Genomic DNA, 20,164 nt, shown 5'->3' with positions numbered 1-20,164 from the left:
ACCTGAATGTTGAAACATGGAAAGAATGACACAAGCAAAAAGGAAAGTTAAAAGAAAAGAAAAAGAAGAACGAAAATTAAAAAACCCTATTTGTTCATGGGCGTAGCATTATTTACTACAACAATAACAACGAATCCTGTAGTAAGACGCCCGGAGGCAGTTAAACTTTGTTCTTTGTATTACACTTGGGCTTGCAACTCAATGAAGTCATTTGAATTGTGTATTGTGTACGTGATTGTGTTGCATTTATTTAAAGTTTATTTGTTTTTAAATGTGTATTGTTGCTGTTATTAAGATTATTATATTATATTTAAGATTGATTTAAGGCACTTACGTTGTGTATTGTTGCTGTTATTAAGATGATTATATTTTAGATTGTAAGGCGCTTAGAACTATTTTTAGGATGTGCGCCCTATAACTACCCTTATTATTATTATTATTTAAGTTATTGAGACATCCCAGTGCACTAAGGGATTTATAGAGCAAATCGAGAAAATTCATTATTGAACGAAGCGCATAGCGCTGAGTTCAATAATTATTTTCGAGATTTGCTCTATAAATCCCTTAGTGCACTGGGATTGTTTCAATAACGATATTGTCAGTACCGCCAGAGAAAAAAAGAAGATTCAAAACGCACATTTTGCAACGCGCATTTGGATAGGCGTAACTGTGTGGTCAGGTTTGTGTCACTGGATCTACTTTTGTGTGGGCTGTCTCAAGTGTGTCGTGCTTTCGTCACACGCAAACTCTTGTTTTAATTTCTGTTGGTAAATTCCAGTGTATCGTTAAGCTAAAAAGTGATGATCTTTCATAGAGACCTCATTTAAACTCGGAGAAAGGACTGTGCTCTTACGAAACCTTCATCGAGCTTCAACAGATTGACTGTGCAGAGTTTTGCCCCTTGCCAAGGTCGACGGAAAGCGGCACACTGATTTTCAAAATAAATGTGGCATGTTTCTCGTGTGGTATCTTCACTCATCGGGGAGTCTGGTACTAAATATGAACAGTAAGAATGCTCTGAACCCTACACGTATTATATCCCCATCGTTTTTTCGTTGACATTTGCCCAACAAGTTAATTTGCTGAGCGGGGTTAATGTCGTCTGCTACTGCTAGGCTACCTGGGCAATCGAACCACTGCAGTCTGCACTGAGTCTGCACGCATGACGCAGGCTGGTAATAAGTCTTATATATGGTAAGAACGTTCTGAACCTTACACGTTTTCGATTACGATTGTTCTTGCCTTGAAATAATAATTCGGAAACCATTCATTTACTGAACTGATGTAGTCGTATTTCTGTGTAGTCTGCTACAGAGTCGATCGAGTCAGTCTTCCAAACTGGTCTAGCTGGTACGTTATCGGAATAACACTTGTGTTTTCTGTTAGCCGCTGGGAATTGTATACTAACTCATCATTTGGTAATGTGGATAAGCTACATGCCACTAACACGGCATATGAGAAGAATCTATGCAAGTCGGCGAAAATTAGATGAAACACAGCGGCTTCTATTTTTAGATCACTGGCACTGGCACAGGCACATGCAATCTGTCAGAAAAAAACCCACTTCTGCTTTAATTGAGAAGCAGGGAATTTATGGTCATTTGGTATTGTGGAGAATATAAGCTACATGTCATTAATTAATTCTGAGGATGAGAGCACAGTCTCGCTTAGGCAAAGGGCGGAAGAATACGCTCTGTGGAAAAGTTAGCGCACTCTAAGAGTGCGCTAACAGTTTTAGCGCATCGCCATTAGCCAATCAACTGGTTCACATCAGTCATGTGACACCAGTACTTACTGACAATTATTATTATTATTATTATCATTATTATTCATACTGTTTGATGGGCGTGGCACAACATTTTGGTCAAAACATTTGTTGGGTTCTCAGCATTTTTAGCTACTCTAAACATCTTAGAATCATCGTGCGATGTAATTTTGTCATCTTCAACCTCTTTTTGCAATAGAATAATCATTTACAAAGTATTTCATCGACATTTGACACCATTTGAAAAATTGTGACGCTGGTTTTGTAGAATCGTTTCCAGGGCATCAGTGCGATGTAATTTTGTAATCGTCAACCTTTTTTTGCAATAAAATAATCATTTACAAAGTATTTTTATTAACATTTGACACCATTTGAAAACTGTTGACGCTGGTTTTTTTTAGAATCGTTTTTTTTTTATGGCATCAGTGCCGTCATTGGGAAATACTCATCTTCTAGACTAACAGTCCAATCTTCTAGCTCTCTTTTTCGTATTTTCACCAGAAATAATGTCTTTGTGCAATAACAGAGATATGTTTAATGATTTTAGAAATTCTTTCAAACTGCAAAACCTTGCTTTTTTCGTAAATTTATTTTGTGCCTATGCTATCTACCCAGGAAACAAAATCTGTTCATAAATAGACATTGCTGTGTTACATTGCATCTCGGGACCTGTTTGAAATATATTAAAACATACTTCAAAGTTCTATCTTTATTTTTCTGGTAGATGAATTTTTCCTCAAAACAACTTGTTTTATCTAAAAAATAAAAGCCACACAAATGTCAATTTTGACCCTTAATTCATTCAAGTATCACTTTTTAGAGAGAAAACAACTACAACACTGTTTCTGAGAATTTGTATCAAGAACCTTAAAATAAGAATTGAAAAGCAAACCAAAAAAACAAAAAATAATTTCCGTGCCATCTCTGCTCTTCAAGCCAACCTACTCTGGTAGCCATGTTTCTGTCCTTTTTTCTCCAGAGAGTAATGTCTGTAAGACTGCCTATCTCTGAGGCGGACGGTGACTTCCCGAAAGGAAAGAGAGAATGCTTACTGTCCTACAGGCTAAATATTTTGCCTCTTAGGGACATGTTATGGGTTATATGATAATTCGAGTTTTTACGCCCTCACGGCTTTTGATGATATACACAAGTATATACGTGTTTAGTTGGTATCAGCCATCCGCAATTATGGCAGAATGACCGAGGTCTTTTACGTGCCATTGTGGTGACGCGGGGGTGAGATATGGCTTCCGTCTCTGGGTCTGCACATCCGAGTTCGAACCTGCGACCTTCCGATCACAAGTCCTGTGCTCTACCAACTGAGCTACCGGGCCCCCGGTGACTTCCCGCTTAAAGGCTGACATAGTCCTATTTAATTAGTTTAATTACTTCCAGGGCTTTTCTCATCGTTGCGGGGAAGTATAAATTAAGCTTCCTGCAAAGTTTTAGGTTTGAAGTCCTTACCAATTACAAGAAATAATTAATTCTTTATTGCATTGTTTAGCAACAGTTCTCCAGGACTTGGGGTATTTTTAGACCGTTGACTTATACTGAAATAATTTTTTCTGTGTTCGAAAGCTACAGCCAATCGTTATTATATCCCCTTAGGTACAGTTTTATAACATTATTGGCACATGTAAACAATATGAATTAATTAATGAACGCTACGTTTTATGAATTAGGAACGTCCCAATAGTGTCGTTTCGCCGTTTTACTTTGGTGTACAAGGATTTTTTGAAAAATGCATTTCTATGAAGGGTTCATTGGTGTACAAGTACTTCTTGAAAAGAGCATTTTACGAAGGGGTCATTGGTGTACAAGTACTTCTTGAAAATAGCATTTCTATGAAGGGGTCATTGGTGTACAAGTACTTTTTGAAAAGAGCATTTCTATAAGGGGTCATTGGTGTATAAGTACTTCTTGAAAAGAGCATTTCTATGAAGGGGTCATTGGTGTACAAGTACTTCTTGAAAAGAGCATTTCTATGAAGGGGTCATTGGTGTACAAGTACTTCTTGAAAAGAGCATTTCTATAAGGGGTCATTGGTGTATAAGTACTTCTTGAAAAGAGCATTTCTATGAAGGGGTCATTGGTGTACAAGTACTTCTTGAAAAGATCATTTTTATAGAGGGGTCACATTGTCTGTCAGTCTGAGCTCAGTTAATCTGGGAATGTAATCTTCATATCTTTTTATTTTCTTCTCTGTTTCCATATGTCATCATATTTGGGTCTATTTAAAAACAATATTCGCATCATAACATTTGCCTGTCTTTACCTTAAATCAAGGACAATCAACAATAATTTGTTTCTGATCAAGAAAACTTCAGAGTGTTAAAATCTCAAAACAACATAATTTCCAAAAATAATGTCCAGTGTTAATCGTGAATCGTTTTGTTTTTTTGTAATGCTTACGCACATCTATGCGATTAAAATGATATGATTAATCTTCTTCGTACTTTTGCTGTTACCTTTTATACTCAAATCATCTTAACTCTGATACTCTCACAAGCAAGGCCTTACCAATGTTGAATAATCCAGATCATAAATTAGGAAACTTCCTCTACACGTTCAAAAAGGCTTTGGATATCCATGCAGTGACCACACTTTGATTGCTAGACTTATAGAGCACTATCAACACACGATGTTCTCGGACAAACACATTCACACGTGCTCCTGTCCACGTGTTTCGGACACACCCCTCGCTAGTGATTGGCCCCTCCAATGTTTGTCCGAGTAAACACAAGGGTATTCACTCTTTCACAACCCATACAAACCCTACAGAGTTATTTTCGGAATTCGTCTATTCTGCTGCTAGCACTCTCACCCACTTGGCTGACACACCCACACTACAGTCCCACTTGGCTGACACACCCACACTACAGTCCCACTTCTCTTTTATCCCTGCCAGACTCTCAAACTTTTCTTAAGTGCTTCTTGAAAAAAGAATTACTAAAAAAAAAACATTAAAAAAAAAACCACTTTAAAAATCGTACTTTACAAGGTAGAGTGAGAGTGTTCGAGGGACGGGGATACTGGAACTCGATCCTTATACTGCACGTATATAACCCAAAATACACTATTCCGTTCGCTTGTACGCGTGTGTGTCTTTACCTCAAAGACAAAATATGTCGCCATTTGTATTTTATTCTTATTTATTTATCTTCAAACAGAGCGACGCTAAGTAAAAGATCTGATCGTGATCTAGACGCGTCACAGATCACGCGCAGGGCGAAAGGACAGGTTGACATTGTTTTAGCAAAATTACTACTGCGAGATGGCCTTGACCTTTCTATACTCAAAATGTCACGATCCGCGGTAAAGCGACACTGTTTTTCAACCACGACCGTTTCCATGTGTCACGGTGCAATATGCAGAAAACGGCACGAGCGCTTGCCTTTTCTTTGAACGGCGTCACAAAACATTCGCTTTGTTCGTTTGAGAATATATATGCTAAAACAATAGCTGAACTCCCGACTTTTCTTCTTGGTTGAAGTAAGTCTGACATTCGATTCCAGTGTTTCCGGTACAGTAATAAGTGGGCGTCACTGTGGAACGAAACAGTGGGTGGAAAACTGTGCACAGGAACAGTTTACAATAGCTTTACTGAACGAGGATTTAAAAGCTTTTTAACAATTTTTGATCTTTAATGTCTCTTGTTTGTTTGTTGTTTGTTGGTTGGTTGTTTCTGCAAAAGCATAATTATGCAGTTTAAAAAAAACCCTCATCGTCCCACCTAAATAAAGCAGGAATGAAAGTTTTTATTTTTATAAAGCAAAACATTACACGACTTATAAAAGATAATAATTACACAAAGTTTTAGTTCTGCTGAGGTGAACAAAAAATGTCTCTTCTGCGATTTATGGATGACTGCCTTTGTACCTGCAATTGCAGCAGTATCTAATCATTGAAAGCAGCAACAACAAAAGTAACCGATGGACATCACCGGTAACCGCAAAAAAAGGGAGTAAATTTGATGACTCTTGCTGGGTCTAAAGGGAAACAGCAAATAGACTATTTTCGAAAATAACTCTGCAGGAAACCGCAACACGGTGGCCTAGTGGTAAGGCGTCCGCCCAGTGAGCGGGAGGTCGTGGGTTCGAACCCCGGCCGGGTCATACCTAAGACTTTAAAATTGGCAATCTAGTGGCTGCTCCGCCTGGCGTCTGGCATTATGGGGTTAGTGCTAGGACCGGTCAGTTGATCCGGTGTCAGAATAATGTGACTGGGTGAGACATGAAGCCTGTGCTGCGACTTCTGTCTTGTGTGTGGCGCACGTTAAATGTCAAAGCAGCACCGCCCTGATTTCATCCTTCGTGGTGGACTAAAACAAACAAACAAACAAACTCTGCAGGAGGAGTAGGAGCCCCTGTACCGCAGAGAGGTTTTACACAACATCCGGAGCACGCTCCACGCCTCCGACTGGCTGTATTCCGCGATCGGGACGAACAACTAACTCCGATGTGTATGCCATACAGCGCGCGAACAATGATATGATGCCCACTTCTTTCGAAAATCAGCGTTCACGAGTTCATCGGAGTTCAGAATTTGTTGTGGCAAGGATCGCTGGCACGTATTACAACGTGTTTTGATCGAGGTCATTGGGTTTGGCTTAAGGTCACGTGAGTTTAGGAACACTTCTAGTGATCAGCAAGCCATCTTTGGCGATTTGTGGCTCCGATGATAAAAAAAAAGTATTATATCTAGCGCACGCAGACTAGCAGACCTGCTAGTGACTTAACCCCCTTCGATCGTGTGTACACGCAAGCACAAGACCAAGTGCACACGGAAAAGATCCTGTCGTCCATGTTAGAGTCCGGTGGGTTATAGAAACACGAAAATACCCAGCATGCCTCCCCCGAAATTTGCGTATGCTACCTGAACGGCGGGGTAAAAACGGTAATACACGTAAAAATTCACTTGTGCTAAAAACATGAGTGAACGTGGGAGTAAGCCCATGAACGAAGAAGAAGAAGAAGAACTGAACGTTTAGACGGGAAAGATCATGTAATCCATGTCACTGAGAGATCGATGGGTTGCTAAAACAGGGAAATACCAAGCATGCTTCCCCCAAAAGCGGCGTATGGAGGGGTAAAGGCGGTCAAACACGTTAACAAACAAGAAATTCCTTCGAGGTAGGAAAAACACCCCCGTTGGTCAAAGGGAAATAACCATTCTCACTGCACCCATTCTCACTGCCACCAACTGAGAAGGTTATTTCCCTTTGACCATTAATATGTGCCTCTATAAGTCCTTGTAGAATCTTAATCCACCAATAAGTCCCTAACCGTGTGTTTGACTGGTCCCAATTTTTGTAAGGACCGTCTCAGGAATGTATAGAACCTGTTCACCAAGTTTGGTGACGATCGGTCCGTTCATTCTTGAGATCTATATGCGAACACAAACAAACAAACACATCGACCGAAACCTATACACACCCCTAGACCGGGGGTGTAAAAACAACAACGTGCGAGGTTCAGCCCATGAACGAAGAAGCCCATGCTCTTGCTGGTTCTAAAATTTACATTTTGGGGGGAATTTTCCGCGTAGCAAAAGGTGTTATAGTGCAGCATTGTCTAGAGTTTATTCGGACATCGACATTTAGGCTATTTCACGCAAGAATATATAAACATTTAAAAACAAGTTAATTTAGAAAAAAAAAGAAACATATTGGCCAATGGAGAGTGTCTGCAGTGCCACTTTTCCATCAGTGTGGACAACGTTTTATGTCACAAATTCTGACCGCTATATAGAGTGAGAATCAGAAATGAGTACCAGGACTCAAATGTTTGAGCGTAGTAATTTTAAGCTTGGCGTAACAGCGTAGCAATTTGTGTTTAAAAGGTAGCATTCAGCGTAGCAGCTGGAAGCTCTGGATGTCTATAAATGCAGTTGTTGTTGTTGTTGTTGTTGTTGTTGTTGTTGTTGTTATTGAGATGGCGGTAGTGGCAGCGGTGTTGTTATTGTTGGTGGAGGGGGTGGTGGTGGTGGTTGGTGGTGGTTGGTGCTTTTGTCAATATTTGGTTTCGGATGAATCTGAATAATCTCTCTCTCTCTCTCTCTCTCTCTCTCTCTCTCTCTCTCTCTCTCTCTCTCTCTCTCTCTCTCTCTCTCTCTCTCTCTCTCTCTCTCTCCCGGAATCGGTTAGAGTCCCATCGAGTCTCAATACTTAAAAAAAACCAACTGTCATTATATTTAATGTCATATTACGAAAAGTCACAGTGATGGAATACTTCGTTTATGATTCATATTTGTCCATAGCATCAGTGTTTCATCATATAAACTCTCTCAGATTTGATAGCACATTCAAATTGTGTTCGAAAATGTATGTTCAGTAAAAATTCCCACTTCTTTACATGACAGAAGAATTCGAGTAAAGCTTTTAATGTGTACATAGTCCTATGAATCCTGTTTTTCTACCTTTTTCTCTTTTTATTTTTTTAATATTTTTATTTTTCATTTTATGAATTAACGTGTTCATATAATTTTTATATATAACTATATATATAATTCTGACCGCTATATAGAGTGAGAATCAGAAATGAGTACCAGGACTCAAACGAAAGAGCATCCCCCCCTCGTCCCCCTCTCGGTCCCCCCTGAGGAGGGTCTGATGCTCCCAATAAGCTGTCTGTGAAGGAATACTTTCTTCTCTCTCTTTCGCTCTGCTAAGAGATTTGAACAAATCTCAGAAGAAAGTCTCCGCTGACTTGTAATTGTTTCTTTCACAACTTCTGATGTTTTATATATATATATGATGCTCCCAATAGGCTGTCTGTGAAGGGATACTTTTTTCTCTCTCTTTCTCTGCTAAGAGATTTTAACAAATCTCGGAAGAAAGTCTCTGCTATATCTAAACTATTGTAGAAACCAGTCTGGTGAAATTGTGGTGTGACTGGTTTCTACAATAGTTTAGATATGTGGAACATTAAAAGTCGCACATAAAAAACAAAACTTACATTGAATCTATTTTCAGATGTCACAGGTACTCTGACGTCATTGTGGGCCAGTGCCGTAACCAAAATAACGTACGAGATGTACGACATGAAACCCAACACTAATCGCAGCGTGGCATGCGGGGTGTGCGAGGCAAGGGGTGGTCACCTCGCCTGGAGACCAGAACTGAACGACTGGGAAATACTCTTTGGAAACTACAGGTGAGACTAAAGTGGTGTGACCCTTAACGGCCCACTCCGCCTCGTGAAAACCATGCCTCTCTACTCCAACCCCCGGGAAACAGGCCACTTTTAAAGGCACAGTAAGCCTCCCGTAAACCATCACAGATACTGTCATTCTTTTACACACAGTACACACACCCTTCCATTTGAACGCTCACCAAACGGGAACATCCTAGGTGCCCTACGTAAAGAGCGAGCAATTTTCAAAGAATTTACTTTTGCTTGGTTTATCTTACCCCTGAGCCATCGTGAACCCGTGTGATCCAGTTTCCCTTTTTCACAATGCAGTCGTCAGTTTGTAATTTGAATGCGGCTCGCTGTGAGCTTATCTGCAATAGCACATTATTATGTACCTCTGACTTTTCACGAAACAAACGAATGTGGTTCATAAGAACTCGAGCGATGGCTTTTGACTGCCTATAAACCGTCGTCTGTTACGAAAACCACGACCTTGCGTGACCCCTGCTTCCGGACTTTTCTTTTTTCAAACTTTCAAAACTTCGAATTGTACTGATCTTGTCTTGATGAAAAAATAATTCTTTTATGATTGAAGAATGTTTGTGTAACAAGCTGTCAATTTATTATTTAGATTTTAAAAAGTTAGGTCTAGCGCCAAAACGCACAATCATCGCTCCACGGCTATCGCCAGCTGAAGGGAAGTAACTCATTTTTGACCTGAGTTCAGGATGGGTCCGATTGAGATGGTCTCAATCCGAAAAATTAATTCTTTGAAAATTGCTCGCTCTTTACGTAGGGCACCTAGGATGTTCCCATTCGGTAAGTGTTCAAATGGAAGGGTGTGTGTACTGTGTGTAAAAGCCTGACAGTATCTGTGATGGTTTACGGGAGGCGTACTGTGCCTTTCATTTTTGTTTTCTTTCCAAACGGGCCGGGTTAAAGGCTCACTCTGCCTCGTGAAAACCATTCGCCTCACTGTCTCACATCTGGCCAGACTTAAACATGGGATAAGACCATCCCTCCACTTGGTCACATACCAAAAAATAACACCCTGTCTACTTACTATGGTGCGTTGGATTTTATTTAAGGAATTAATTTCCGAAATTATTTCTTTTAGAAAAAAAAACCACTTTACACAGTGACCAAGTGGAGAGATGGTCTTATCCCGCGTTTGTTTGTTTGCTTAACGCCCAGCCGACCACGAAGGGCCATATCAGGGCGGTGCTGCTTTGACATATAACGTGCGCCACACACAAGACAGAAGTCGCAGCACAGGCTTCATGTTTCACCCAGTCACATTATTCTGACACCGGACCAACCAGTCCTAGCACTAACCCCATAATGCCAGACGCCAGGCGGAGCAGCCACTAGATTGCCAATTTTAAAGTCTTATAGGTAGGACCCGGCCGGGGCTCGAACCCACGACCTCCCGATCACGGGGCGGACGCCTTACCACTAGGCCAACCGTGCCGGTTGTTCCCACGTACAAGCCTGGCTAGATAGAATACAGTAAGGCAAACGGTTTTCACGAGGCGGAGTGAGCCCTTTACCCGGCCCGTTGGCAAAGAAAACAAACATTAAAAGTGGCCTATTTGCAAGAAGCCACGTAAAGTAAAACCCTCCATTTGCTTATGCTTTTGTTTCCCAGTGGGTTGGAGAAGAAAGCCTATGTCCAGAAATGTGCATTCAAGATATGGAAATATGCTACTGTAAAGAAAACAAAATGAACAAAGGAATGTATGTGGGAGGGGCCATCCTGAACTCAGGTAAAATGAGTTACTTTTTTTATTTTTTTATTTTTTTATTTTAACATATTTAGACCTTTCCGTAATGTATTATTGATATAAGCAGATTCGCGATCGTCGATAAGGATTTTTCATGGTGTGTAATTTTTAAGTTACAAAGGAATTGTTATGTAAGACACTTTCAAACGAGCTATCTTTCGCGGATGTATTTACCGTGTAAACAACTCTAAATATGACAAAAGTGTCACGTGATAATCAACTTTGTCACGTGATCATAACAAAATGGCTACGGAGCGGACGAAACTTTTTCCGTAACCTGTTGGGAGTGATGCAACAATATCACGGTCTCCTTCCCACAGCAGTCTCAAAATTTCGACTTGTTTTGACCTTAGAACGATGTCTTTATTATAACTGTGAAGAACAGAACGGAGATCACTGTCGAAGTCGGCCATTCTACAATCACGTTCGTCTTTCGTCTTTTGATCAGAAACATTAGCGAAAAACATATGGGAGATAACTCTGTATTCTTGTTTTGACAGATTTCGGCTTTTAGACACTTTCTTTCCCTGTACCCCGCGTAGCAATTATCCATCCCGGTGTCAGAGAGACATGAGCGATTGCGTGGACCGATGATTATCAGAATGGGTGGGGGCATGGTCCTTACACACTAAACAGACTGAAAGTCTATTTTGTATGTCTTATTTTGTGTTAAGATTCCTCCTTTACATGTAAACTAACTTGTAAACCAGCAGAGACATGTACAGGTTTTTACTTTGACATGCGTTTAAGGTTACCCTTCCACTTAGGCATGGAAAACATTTTTGAAAGTATATCAAATATAAAGTTACATAGATATACGATATCGGCCAATATGTTTTCTTTCACTTTAATTTGTAAACCTACAGCCTGGACGACTTTTATACAAAGCCGGAATTAGTTGTTATACAGTGTAACACTCCTCTCCTCCTCCTCCCCCAATTTGATACATAAAACAATCTAACAAAATCAGGTCTGTAAAATGAGGGAGTCATTGTAAAATTGGAGGTAAATTTACAGAGGTGAGGATGAGAAATTCTGAGAAAGCAAGGTCTTTAAACGGAGGGAGTCTTACATAGATGAATTCTGGGGAATAACTCTGCCAGGATTGTATATGCTGTGAAAGAGTAAATACTCTTGAAAACATCGAGGCAAGCTTTCCAATTTGACATAGATTAGTTGTACATATTCCTTTTTGTTTTCATTCCTTCTTTCCTTCCTTCCTCCCTCCCTCCCTCTCTCCCTTTCTGTCTGTCTGTCTGTCTTTCGGTCTGTCTTACTTTCTTTCTTTCTCTTGATTTCCCCCAGTGTTTTTTGTGGTTTTTGTCAGTTTTAAATTTAACGATTATACCTACTTAGTGACACAAGAATCTCAATACGTCGATAACTCTTCTTCTTTTATTTGCATTGTGGTAAAATGTCAGTAAAAAGACAAAGGCTGCACGCCAAGACTGCGGACGTCCCAAAACAAAACAAAGGAGAGCTACTCAAACATGCTAATATTAGACTTGTGTTTTTGAGAAAAACAATTACATTATACTATTTCGCTTTGTACATAGCAACGTGAATAGTGAGTGAAATCGACGTGGTATGGTCGTGTTTGCATTCTAACCGTAGTTTTTATTTGTTGAAACTCAGACAGAAGCTTAACATCAAAGTGAAATGAAAACCAAAAAAATTGGGTATAAGTGCAATGCCTTTGGCTCAGTCGTCCAACAGCCAAGGCGCTGCAATCCTCCAGGGGACACACGGAAAATCTATACAGTCTATAGCTGCTTTCTGTGCAGTCCGGGATTATTTTTTAAATTTTCATTTAATGTATGCGTGCGTGCGTGCATTTGCGTGCGTGTGCCAGTGTGTGTGTATGTGTGTGTGTGTGTGTGTGTGTGTGTGTGTGTGTGTGTGTGTGCCAGTGTGTGTGTGTGTGTGTGTCAGTGTGTGGTGTGTGTGTGCCTGTGTGTGTGCCTGTGTGTGTGTGTGTGTGTGTGTGTGTCTGTGAGTGTGCCAGCGTGTGTGTGTGTGTGTGTGTGTGTGCATCCGTCATGTAAACCTTTCTCTTCCTATTGCATTTACACGGAAACGACGGATATTTGGGTTGACCTGATACAGTCAGAGAATGAAGACTGCTACTGTTTGGGCGATACTTCAAGTAGACTGGTTCCGCAGGGGGCGAGATTGGTTCCGGTTAACTCTCATTTCACTCTCTATATGTAGATCACTTACGTCCCTTTGTCTTTCTTTTCCCATTGCAGCCACCCGCTAAAAACGAAGGAGTTGTGGGTTGATCCGATAAAGGTAGAAAATCAAGATGGTAGTTGGAGACTGGTTCCGCGAAACGGACTGTAGTTGTCTGTGTTTAGATTAATTATTTCCCTTTGTTTTTCTCTTCCCGTCGCAGTCACCTGGAAACGAAGGAATTCTAGGTTGACCCGTGATCAAGTCAGAGAATCGAGATGATGCTTGGACACAGGTTCCGCGCAACGGACTCTCACGCCATCACTCTTGTTGACTTTGTCTATATTTAAAGCCCTTACGTCCCTTTGTTTTTCTCTTCCCTCTGCAGTCACCTGGAAACGAAGGAGTTCTTGGTTGACCTGATCAAGGCGGAGAATCAAGATGGTGCTTGCAGACTAGTTCCGCGTTGTCTATTATTAGATTACTTACTTCCCTTTGTGTTTCTCTTCCCATCGCAGCGAACCGAAGGAGTCCCGCCCGCCCCGTGATCGGGAGGTCGTGGGTTCGAACCCCGGCCGGGTCATACCTAAGACTTTAAAATTGGCAATCTAGTGGCTACTCCGCCTGGCGTCTGGCATTATGGGGTTAGTGCTAGGACTGGTTGGTCCGGTGTCAGAATAATGTGACTGGGTGAGACATGAAGCCTGTGCCGCGACTTCTGTCTTGTGTGTGGCGCACGTTATATCATGTCAAAGCAGCACCGCCCTGATATGGCCTTCGTGGTCGGCTGGGCGTTATGCAAACAAACAAAACAAACAAGGAGTTCTGGTTTGACCCGATCAAGGTAGAAAATCAAGATGGTGGTTGGAGACTGGTTCCGCGTACCGGACTGCAGTTGTCTGTTTTTAAATTAATTATGTCCCTTTGTTTTTCTCTTCCCATCGCAGTCACCTAGAAACGAGGAATTTCTGGGTTGACCTGATCAAGGCAGATAACGGAGAGTGGTACTGGGGGGACGGGATGCAGCTGAACATGAGCCACATCTCCAGTCTGCCGATGAACTCTACCTACAACCAGACCTACGCGGCTACACATTGCGCTCTGTGGAACATGGCCGAACCGTTTCTGATTCCCGCCACCTGCGACCAGTTTCACGACATCTTGTGTCAAATGACTGAAACGACTGGTAATTGGGGTAGGGGTCGAGGGGGGGGGGGGGTGGGTTGTTGTGGTGGGGGGGAGGGGGGAGTGTAGCTGATGTGGATGGGGAGGGAAGGGGGGAAGTGGTTGTGGTTGTGATGCTTGTAGATGCGGTGGTGGTGGTGTGTGTGTGCGCGCTCGCGCGCGTGTGTGTATGTGTGTGTGCGCGCGTAAGTGTGTGTGCGTGTGTGTGTGTGTGTGCGCGCATAAGTGCGTGTGTGTGTGTACGTGCGTGTGTGCGTGTGCGCGCGCGCGTGTGTGTGGGTGTGTGTGTGTGTGTGTGTGTGTGTGTGTGTGTGTGTGTGTGCGTATGTGTGTGTTTGTACACGTGCGTGCGTATGTGAGTTAGAGAGTGTGTGTGTGTGTTAGCTTAGTTGGGCCTGGTTTGGTTTGTCCCCCCCCCCCTAAAAAACACCAAAAAAAACCAACCCCAACTCTACCCACCCTGTTATAAGCTTCTTTTTATCGATGAATATCAGTCATCTCTGTGTGACCAATGTTTCCCTTCACCGCAGAGTGCACGAACAGAGAGTTGGGTGGGATGAAGTTCAACGAGAGTACTACTGGCATGAATGTTTCTACAGCAAGTAAGTATAATGACAACAACGATGACGATGACGCTGAAGACAACGCACAAGACGACGACGACAATGACGATTGTTACAGTAATGACGCAGGGGCGGATGACATCCTTTTCAAGGGGGGGGGGGGGGGGGGGGGGAGGGGGTCCAAACCTCTTTTAGGGAAAATGTTGATAAAAATCAAGGAAAATGGAGCAATTTGGTGCAATCTGAGCGTCAGTTTTTCTTTATTTTCAAATTTGTAAAAAAAAAGTTTTTATGCTGTATAGCGCAATCCTTCCCTACTAGCTAAGATAATGTCTAGGCTTCCCCTTGTACATAGCAAAAATCAACACCCGAACTGCTTCCTTTGCGGAATTGGACTTTTTGGATTGGTACATTTCTTAAAGTCACAGTTAGTTAGTTAGTTGTTGCTTTTGGGGTCCAGCAGACCATATAATAGGCCAAATCAGGACCCCTAAAGTCACAGTACTTTTTATTTTTATTTTAACATGGGGAAAGTATATCATTAGAACAAGAAAAAGGGGCACTTCTTAAAAGATATCTTTAATTAATTTGTGCTCAAAATGATGTTTAGTGACCCTTGATTAGATTTAGCAGGTCACCTTAAATCAGGCCTGGTTGGTCAAAACAGTCACATAGTTCACTAAAATTGCAAGAAAATTAAAAAAAGAAAAAAACACCTGTGTAGCCTCACATTAGCGAATTTGTGTCTCCTTCCCGGCGATTTGAGGGACGAAGCTCTAGCTTTTTATTCTATTTTTAGGGACAGAGCCCCCTCCTAAATGGAGCACAACAAGCCATGCTTAAACGCGTGCACTTAAATAGTGTATATAAAGGTGACATTTGACAATGTACACAAAGCTTTAAAGACATCGGACACCGATTGACTCCAAACATAGATTTTGCTAATATTTTGCCTGTGATATTTTCAGAGTGAGTTGGAAATGAATAGAAACACATAATTACAACAAACAGTAAAACAGAGATTTAAATCACTTACAAAAAAGGTCCTGTGATTGTAACTGATCGGTTACCAAACCTCGTTTTTTATCATTCTTGGCATGTCATGATATTCAATATTCTGTATCATGAAGTCAGTCCTGTAGATTTCTCTAACCTGTTCACACTTGTTTCAACACACTCTGAAAATATCACAGACAAAATATTAGCAGAGTCGTTTTTATTTAACATATAATTTTGACTTGAAAAAGGAAAAAGTAAGTGAAAACACCAAACTAACAACACACACGCACACACACACACACACACACACACACACACACACACACACACACACACACACACACACACACACACACATACACACACACACACACACACACACACACACACACACACACACACACACACACACACACACACACACACACACACACACACACACACACAGACAGACGTTGTCCACTTGTAGGAATGCCTGTTGAATAGAAGGTATGTTCTATAAGAATACATACTGACAATTTAAACGTACACAGTTTAAATCCAAATTGATACAAACCTTTGACTTTATATACCAACAAACCTATACAAGTGACCACACTTTGTTTTGTTTTATGTGCTGGTTGACCATTGCTCATCATGTTCCAGCCAATTTCACAACTTGCAAATCGGAGTGCAACAGGGCGTTGAATTGCTGGGCAGCGGACTGGAACAAAGCTACAAACACATGCAGAAAACTTGAAGGTACAGGAACCTCTCGTCCGGCAGTGCCAGACCTTGTGTCGGACCCCGGCTACACGACCATCGCAAGAACCTGCGTCACATGTGAGGCATCCTATAGCATTTGAAATAAGTTTGTGCGGTCAAGCTTTAGTCTGAGTTGATGTGACAGCGCGCGAGAAGTAGAACAATTATATGAACTTAAAGGAAGCTGAGTAACATGCACAAGACAGATTAATTCTATTTTTCTTACTTTAGGGGTTCCAAGCTTATAAAATCTTAGGTGTGTGTGTGTGTGTGTGTGTGTGTGTGTGTGTGTGTGTGTGTGTGTGTGTGTGTGTGTATGTGTGTGTATTTGTGTGTGTATTTAAGAGTGTGTGTGTGTGTGTGTGTGTGTGTGTGTGTGTGTGTGTGTGTGTGTGTGTGTGTGTGTGTGTGTGTGTGCATGCCGATGTGGCATGCATTCACCTACTTTTTGTTGTAATTACGTTTGCTCAAGTCATTGCACGATGTAAAAAGAAGTAAACCGTGTTTTTATTGTGGCACCTTGTTGTGACCCGTTTTGTGGAGCGTTAATATTTTTACGTGAAATTCACGTGCTCCTTGTTCAGTTGTTGTGACCTGGTTTTGGTCGGAGTGTCACAAACTGCGTCGTTTAGTTCTAGAACACCGTGAGATTCACGTGCTCTTTTCCGTGTTTTGATTTTGAGGTGAGCCCTGCGAATCTGCGTTGCAAGTTTTAGAATACGTGTGACTCACGTGTTTTTAGCTTTGTGATGTCAGCTAGTTCCTTGGTCTTCTTTCTGTTAAATATACCGTTTTAAGTTTTGAGCATGCACGGAGTGCGTGATCGGTTACTGATTGGTTGTAAAATAGTAGTTTCACCCGATTCTGTCTTAGGAATGTTGTTGGTTGGTCAATCCGGTGACCTTTGACTTTTGAATAACTATTCCATGTTAGGTTTTTGTTTCCATAAATACCGCTGCTTGACTCCTGTCTCGTCAGTCGATCTGAGGGTTTTAGGAAGCGTTTGGTTTTGATGTAAACGTATGAAGGTTATCAAGTGAACCAACGGAGTGTTTCTTATGTTTTAACGTCAACGTAATGTTCTTGGAGACAGTTGTTTCTCAAGTGTGAATCGTTTTGTGCCCTTCGTTTGTGAGGCAACACGTTTTGGTACTGCTGGTCAACCCACACAGCGCATAAGGTAATTTTGTTGTTACTTGTTTGTGTTGTGTTTTGGTCGCCATTTTGTAATGACTTTGTGAGTTGTTTATGTATAACGTGAGTTGAAAGTCTGACTTGTTGTAGTGTTTCTTTATTGTGTGTTCAACTGTTCTAGTGTTGTGAACGTACAGCAATGTTTTGTAGACGCTAGAAAGTCGCTAATGTTTATAATGATAACTTGTGTTTTCTGTGGTTAACGAAGTTCGAAGTGAAACGTTTTCTCCGACTTTTTCAGCCTTACGTTAAAAGAATTTAGGTAAAAGAAGCTTGCGGTCTGTGGTGATCGTTTGTAAACGGGCTTATTTCTTGTAACGTTATTGAGGGAAAGTGGATGAGTAAATATCTTGTTTGTGACTTTGATTAACGCAGGAACGTTGTCGTTAGACTTTTTTGGTATGACAGTTTGCTTTGTATTCCTGGCCTGATGAGTCAATGTTTTTGTATTTTTCTGAAAGTAGCCATTTTGGTTTTAAACGTATGTATGCTAAGTTTCTTGAGTATTCTTAGTGCTTATGGTATTGTTGAACGTACGGAACGTAATTCTTTATTGTTGTTGAACGTACAGAACGTAACTCTTTATTGTTGTTGAAGGACTAACCAACGAGTGTGTGGTAATTGTAACTTTCTTGTCTGTTTGTCTTTGCCTGTCTTGTGATTGTTTATTTTTCTTGTTTTTACTTCTCGTGTCTTGTTAATGCATTTAATACTTTTGCCATGTCTAATAATTTGTTTTCTTTTCTCTTTTTCTTTCTGTTCATAAGTTTTTTACCGCAATACGTAGTATCGCAATACGTAGTATCGCATTACGTAGTACTGTAACTATATATGCATTACTGATACCTTAGTGTCAGATGTAAAATAATAAACCAGTACTTTTGCGCGTTATCGCTTGTAACCTGTGTTTGTCATTTCGTATGAACAATATGTAGTACCAGCCTCGCTCACGAAGGCGCGCACAGTAAAAAACTTTAGTTGCTGTCGCCCAGTAAAAAACTTTAGTTGCTGTCGTCCAGTAAAAAACTTTAGTTGCTGTCGTCCAGTAAAAAACTTTAGCTAAAGTAAACAAACTTAGCTGAAGTCCAGCCAAGTGAATGTAAAGAACTGTTGTTATTGATGCTCAATGAACGTAAACGTAGCTGTTGATAACCAGCAAAGGACTTTATTGTTACCTGTCACTGTGTTAGTGAACCATAGTTCAACGTAGATCAACTTGTCGGTTAGAGATCTTCCTACTCCGTATCCGGCGCATTTTTTGTGTGACTTTTGTGTATTATCCCAAACGACCCTCAGATCGATTCATTTTACTTTATAACCAGATAAACCTTATGTATGTTTTAAGTGCTTTTGAATAAGCGAACATTGTAATGGAGAAGATTCCAGCAGATAAACCATTGGAAGCTTCAGGTTATGACGTTAACGGCGATGAAGATGAACATTCTCAAAGGCCTAGGCGTGACATTAAGCCTACTGAAAAAGGTAGAGAGTACCAGATTGAGATCAAAACTAGAAACTTTGCAAGACAACGAACATTCTTGGAACGAGCAATCGGTGAGGTAGTAACAGAGCTTAACCAAGAAACTCCTAATCAAGAGTCGTTAACCAGTCAAAAACAAATTGTTTTGAGCATGTACAAGGATCTTGGTGACATAGAGAAAGGTCTTCGTAGTATTGGTAGCGGTGAAACCATTCAGGAAAGTTGGGATGATGTTCAGAGAACAGTTCAGAACATTATGTTCGACATTGATCGAGCTCTTGACAGACAAACGACTAGCGTGCAGGTGGCTAAGGAGCCTACTTCCAGGCATAGCAGTGTTACACCTAGCGTTGGGTCATCCACCCACAAGTCAGCCAGTGGTAAGACTGCCAGCCATAAAGCAGCTAGCATTACGTCAGCCATCCACAAGTCAGCTAGCCACAAGTCAGGTAGCAGGAGATCAGGTAGCCAAGTAGCTTCTCGCGCCGAGTCTCTCCGCTCTAAAAGTGTTAGCTCTGAAGACACTAAATTGGCTCTTAAACTAGAGGCTGCTTCCCTGGCCATAAAAGTGGAAGGTGACGCAATAAAGGAAGCTCAGTTTAGTGAACTGGATCTCTTACAACAACAATATGCTGAGAGAACAGCAGCTAGGCAGACTGAGGAAGCTGAGAGAACTGCAGCTAGGCAGACTGAGGAAGCTGAGAGAACAGCAGCTAGGCAGACTGAGGAAGCTGAGAGAAATGCAGCTAGGCTGATCGAAGAAACTGCTAGGCAGGCCGAAGAAGCAGCTAGGCAGGCTAAGGAAGCTAAGAGAACAGCAGCTAGGCAGGCCGAAGAAGCAGCTAGGCAGGCCGAAGACACAGCTAGGCAGGCTAAGGAAGCTGAGAGAATAGCAGCTAGACAGGCCGAGGACGCAGCTGAAGCAGCTCTTGAAGATATTAAACAGAAAAAGGCTTTGAGACAAATTCAGTCCACCGAATTGAAAATTAGCTTAAGAGAACAACAAGCTATGTTACAAGTATTGGAACAAGGTGAATCCGTTCAGCAGGATCTCCCTGATCTACCGTCAGTCGATTTGTTGAACACTAGGTTCCACCCTCGTCCTTTCGTTCCCTTGTATAGTCTTATGGCCCCTCCTCCTAACA

At 41.4% G+C, this 20,164-nt stretch overlaps 1 protein-coding gene across 2 annotated transcripts in view; it reads left to right on the top strand.

Moving 5' to 3' along the window:
- The window catches only part of LOC138968652 (uncharacterized), a 47,029-nt gene that overhangs the window by 11,951 nt on the left and 14,914 nt on the right, over positions 1 to 20,164 (top strand). Inside the window, exons 3-6 of one of the 2 annotated variants that reach the window (XM_070341245.1) lie at positions 8,748 to 8,919; positions 13,802 to 14,040; positions 14,570 to 14,641; positions 16,247 to 16,423. In XM_070341245.1, the coding sequence (XP_070197346.1) occupies positions 8,748 to 8,919; positions 13,802 to 14,040; positions 14,570 to 14,641; positions 16,247 to 16,423 (660 nt within the window). Of the gene's footprint in view, positions 1 to 8,738; positions 8,920 to 13,801; positions 14,041 to 14,569; positions 14,642 to 16,246; positions 16,424 to 20,164 lie in introns of both variants that reach the window. The other variant, XM_070341244.1, reaches the window with a different exon arrangement.

The sequence above is a fragment of the Littorina saxatilis genome, linkage group LG6 (genome assembly GCF_037325665.1).
Source record: "Littorina saxatilis isolate snail1 linkage group LG6, US_GU_Lsax_2.0, whole genome shotgun sequence".
NCBI classification, from domain to species: domain Eukaryota; kingdom Metazoa; phylum Mollusca; class Gastropoda; order Littorinimorpha; family Littorinidae; genus Littorina; species Littorina saxatilis.
The sequence above is the reverse complement of the archived record's forward strand: the minus strand, read 5'-3'. Positions and strand labels throughout refer to the sequence as shown.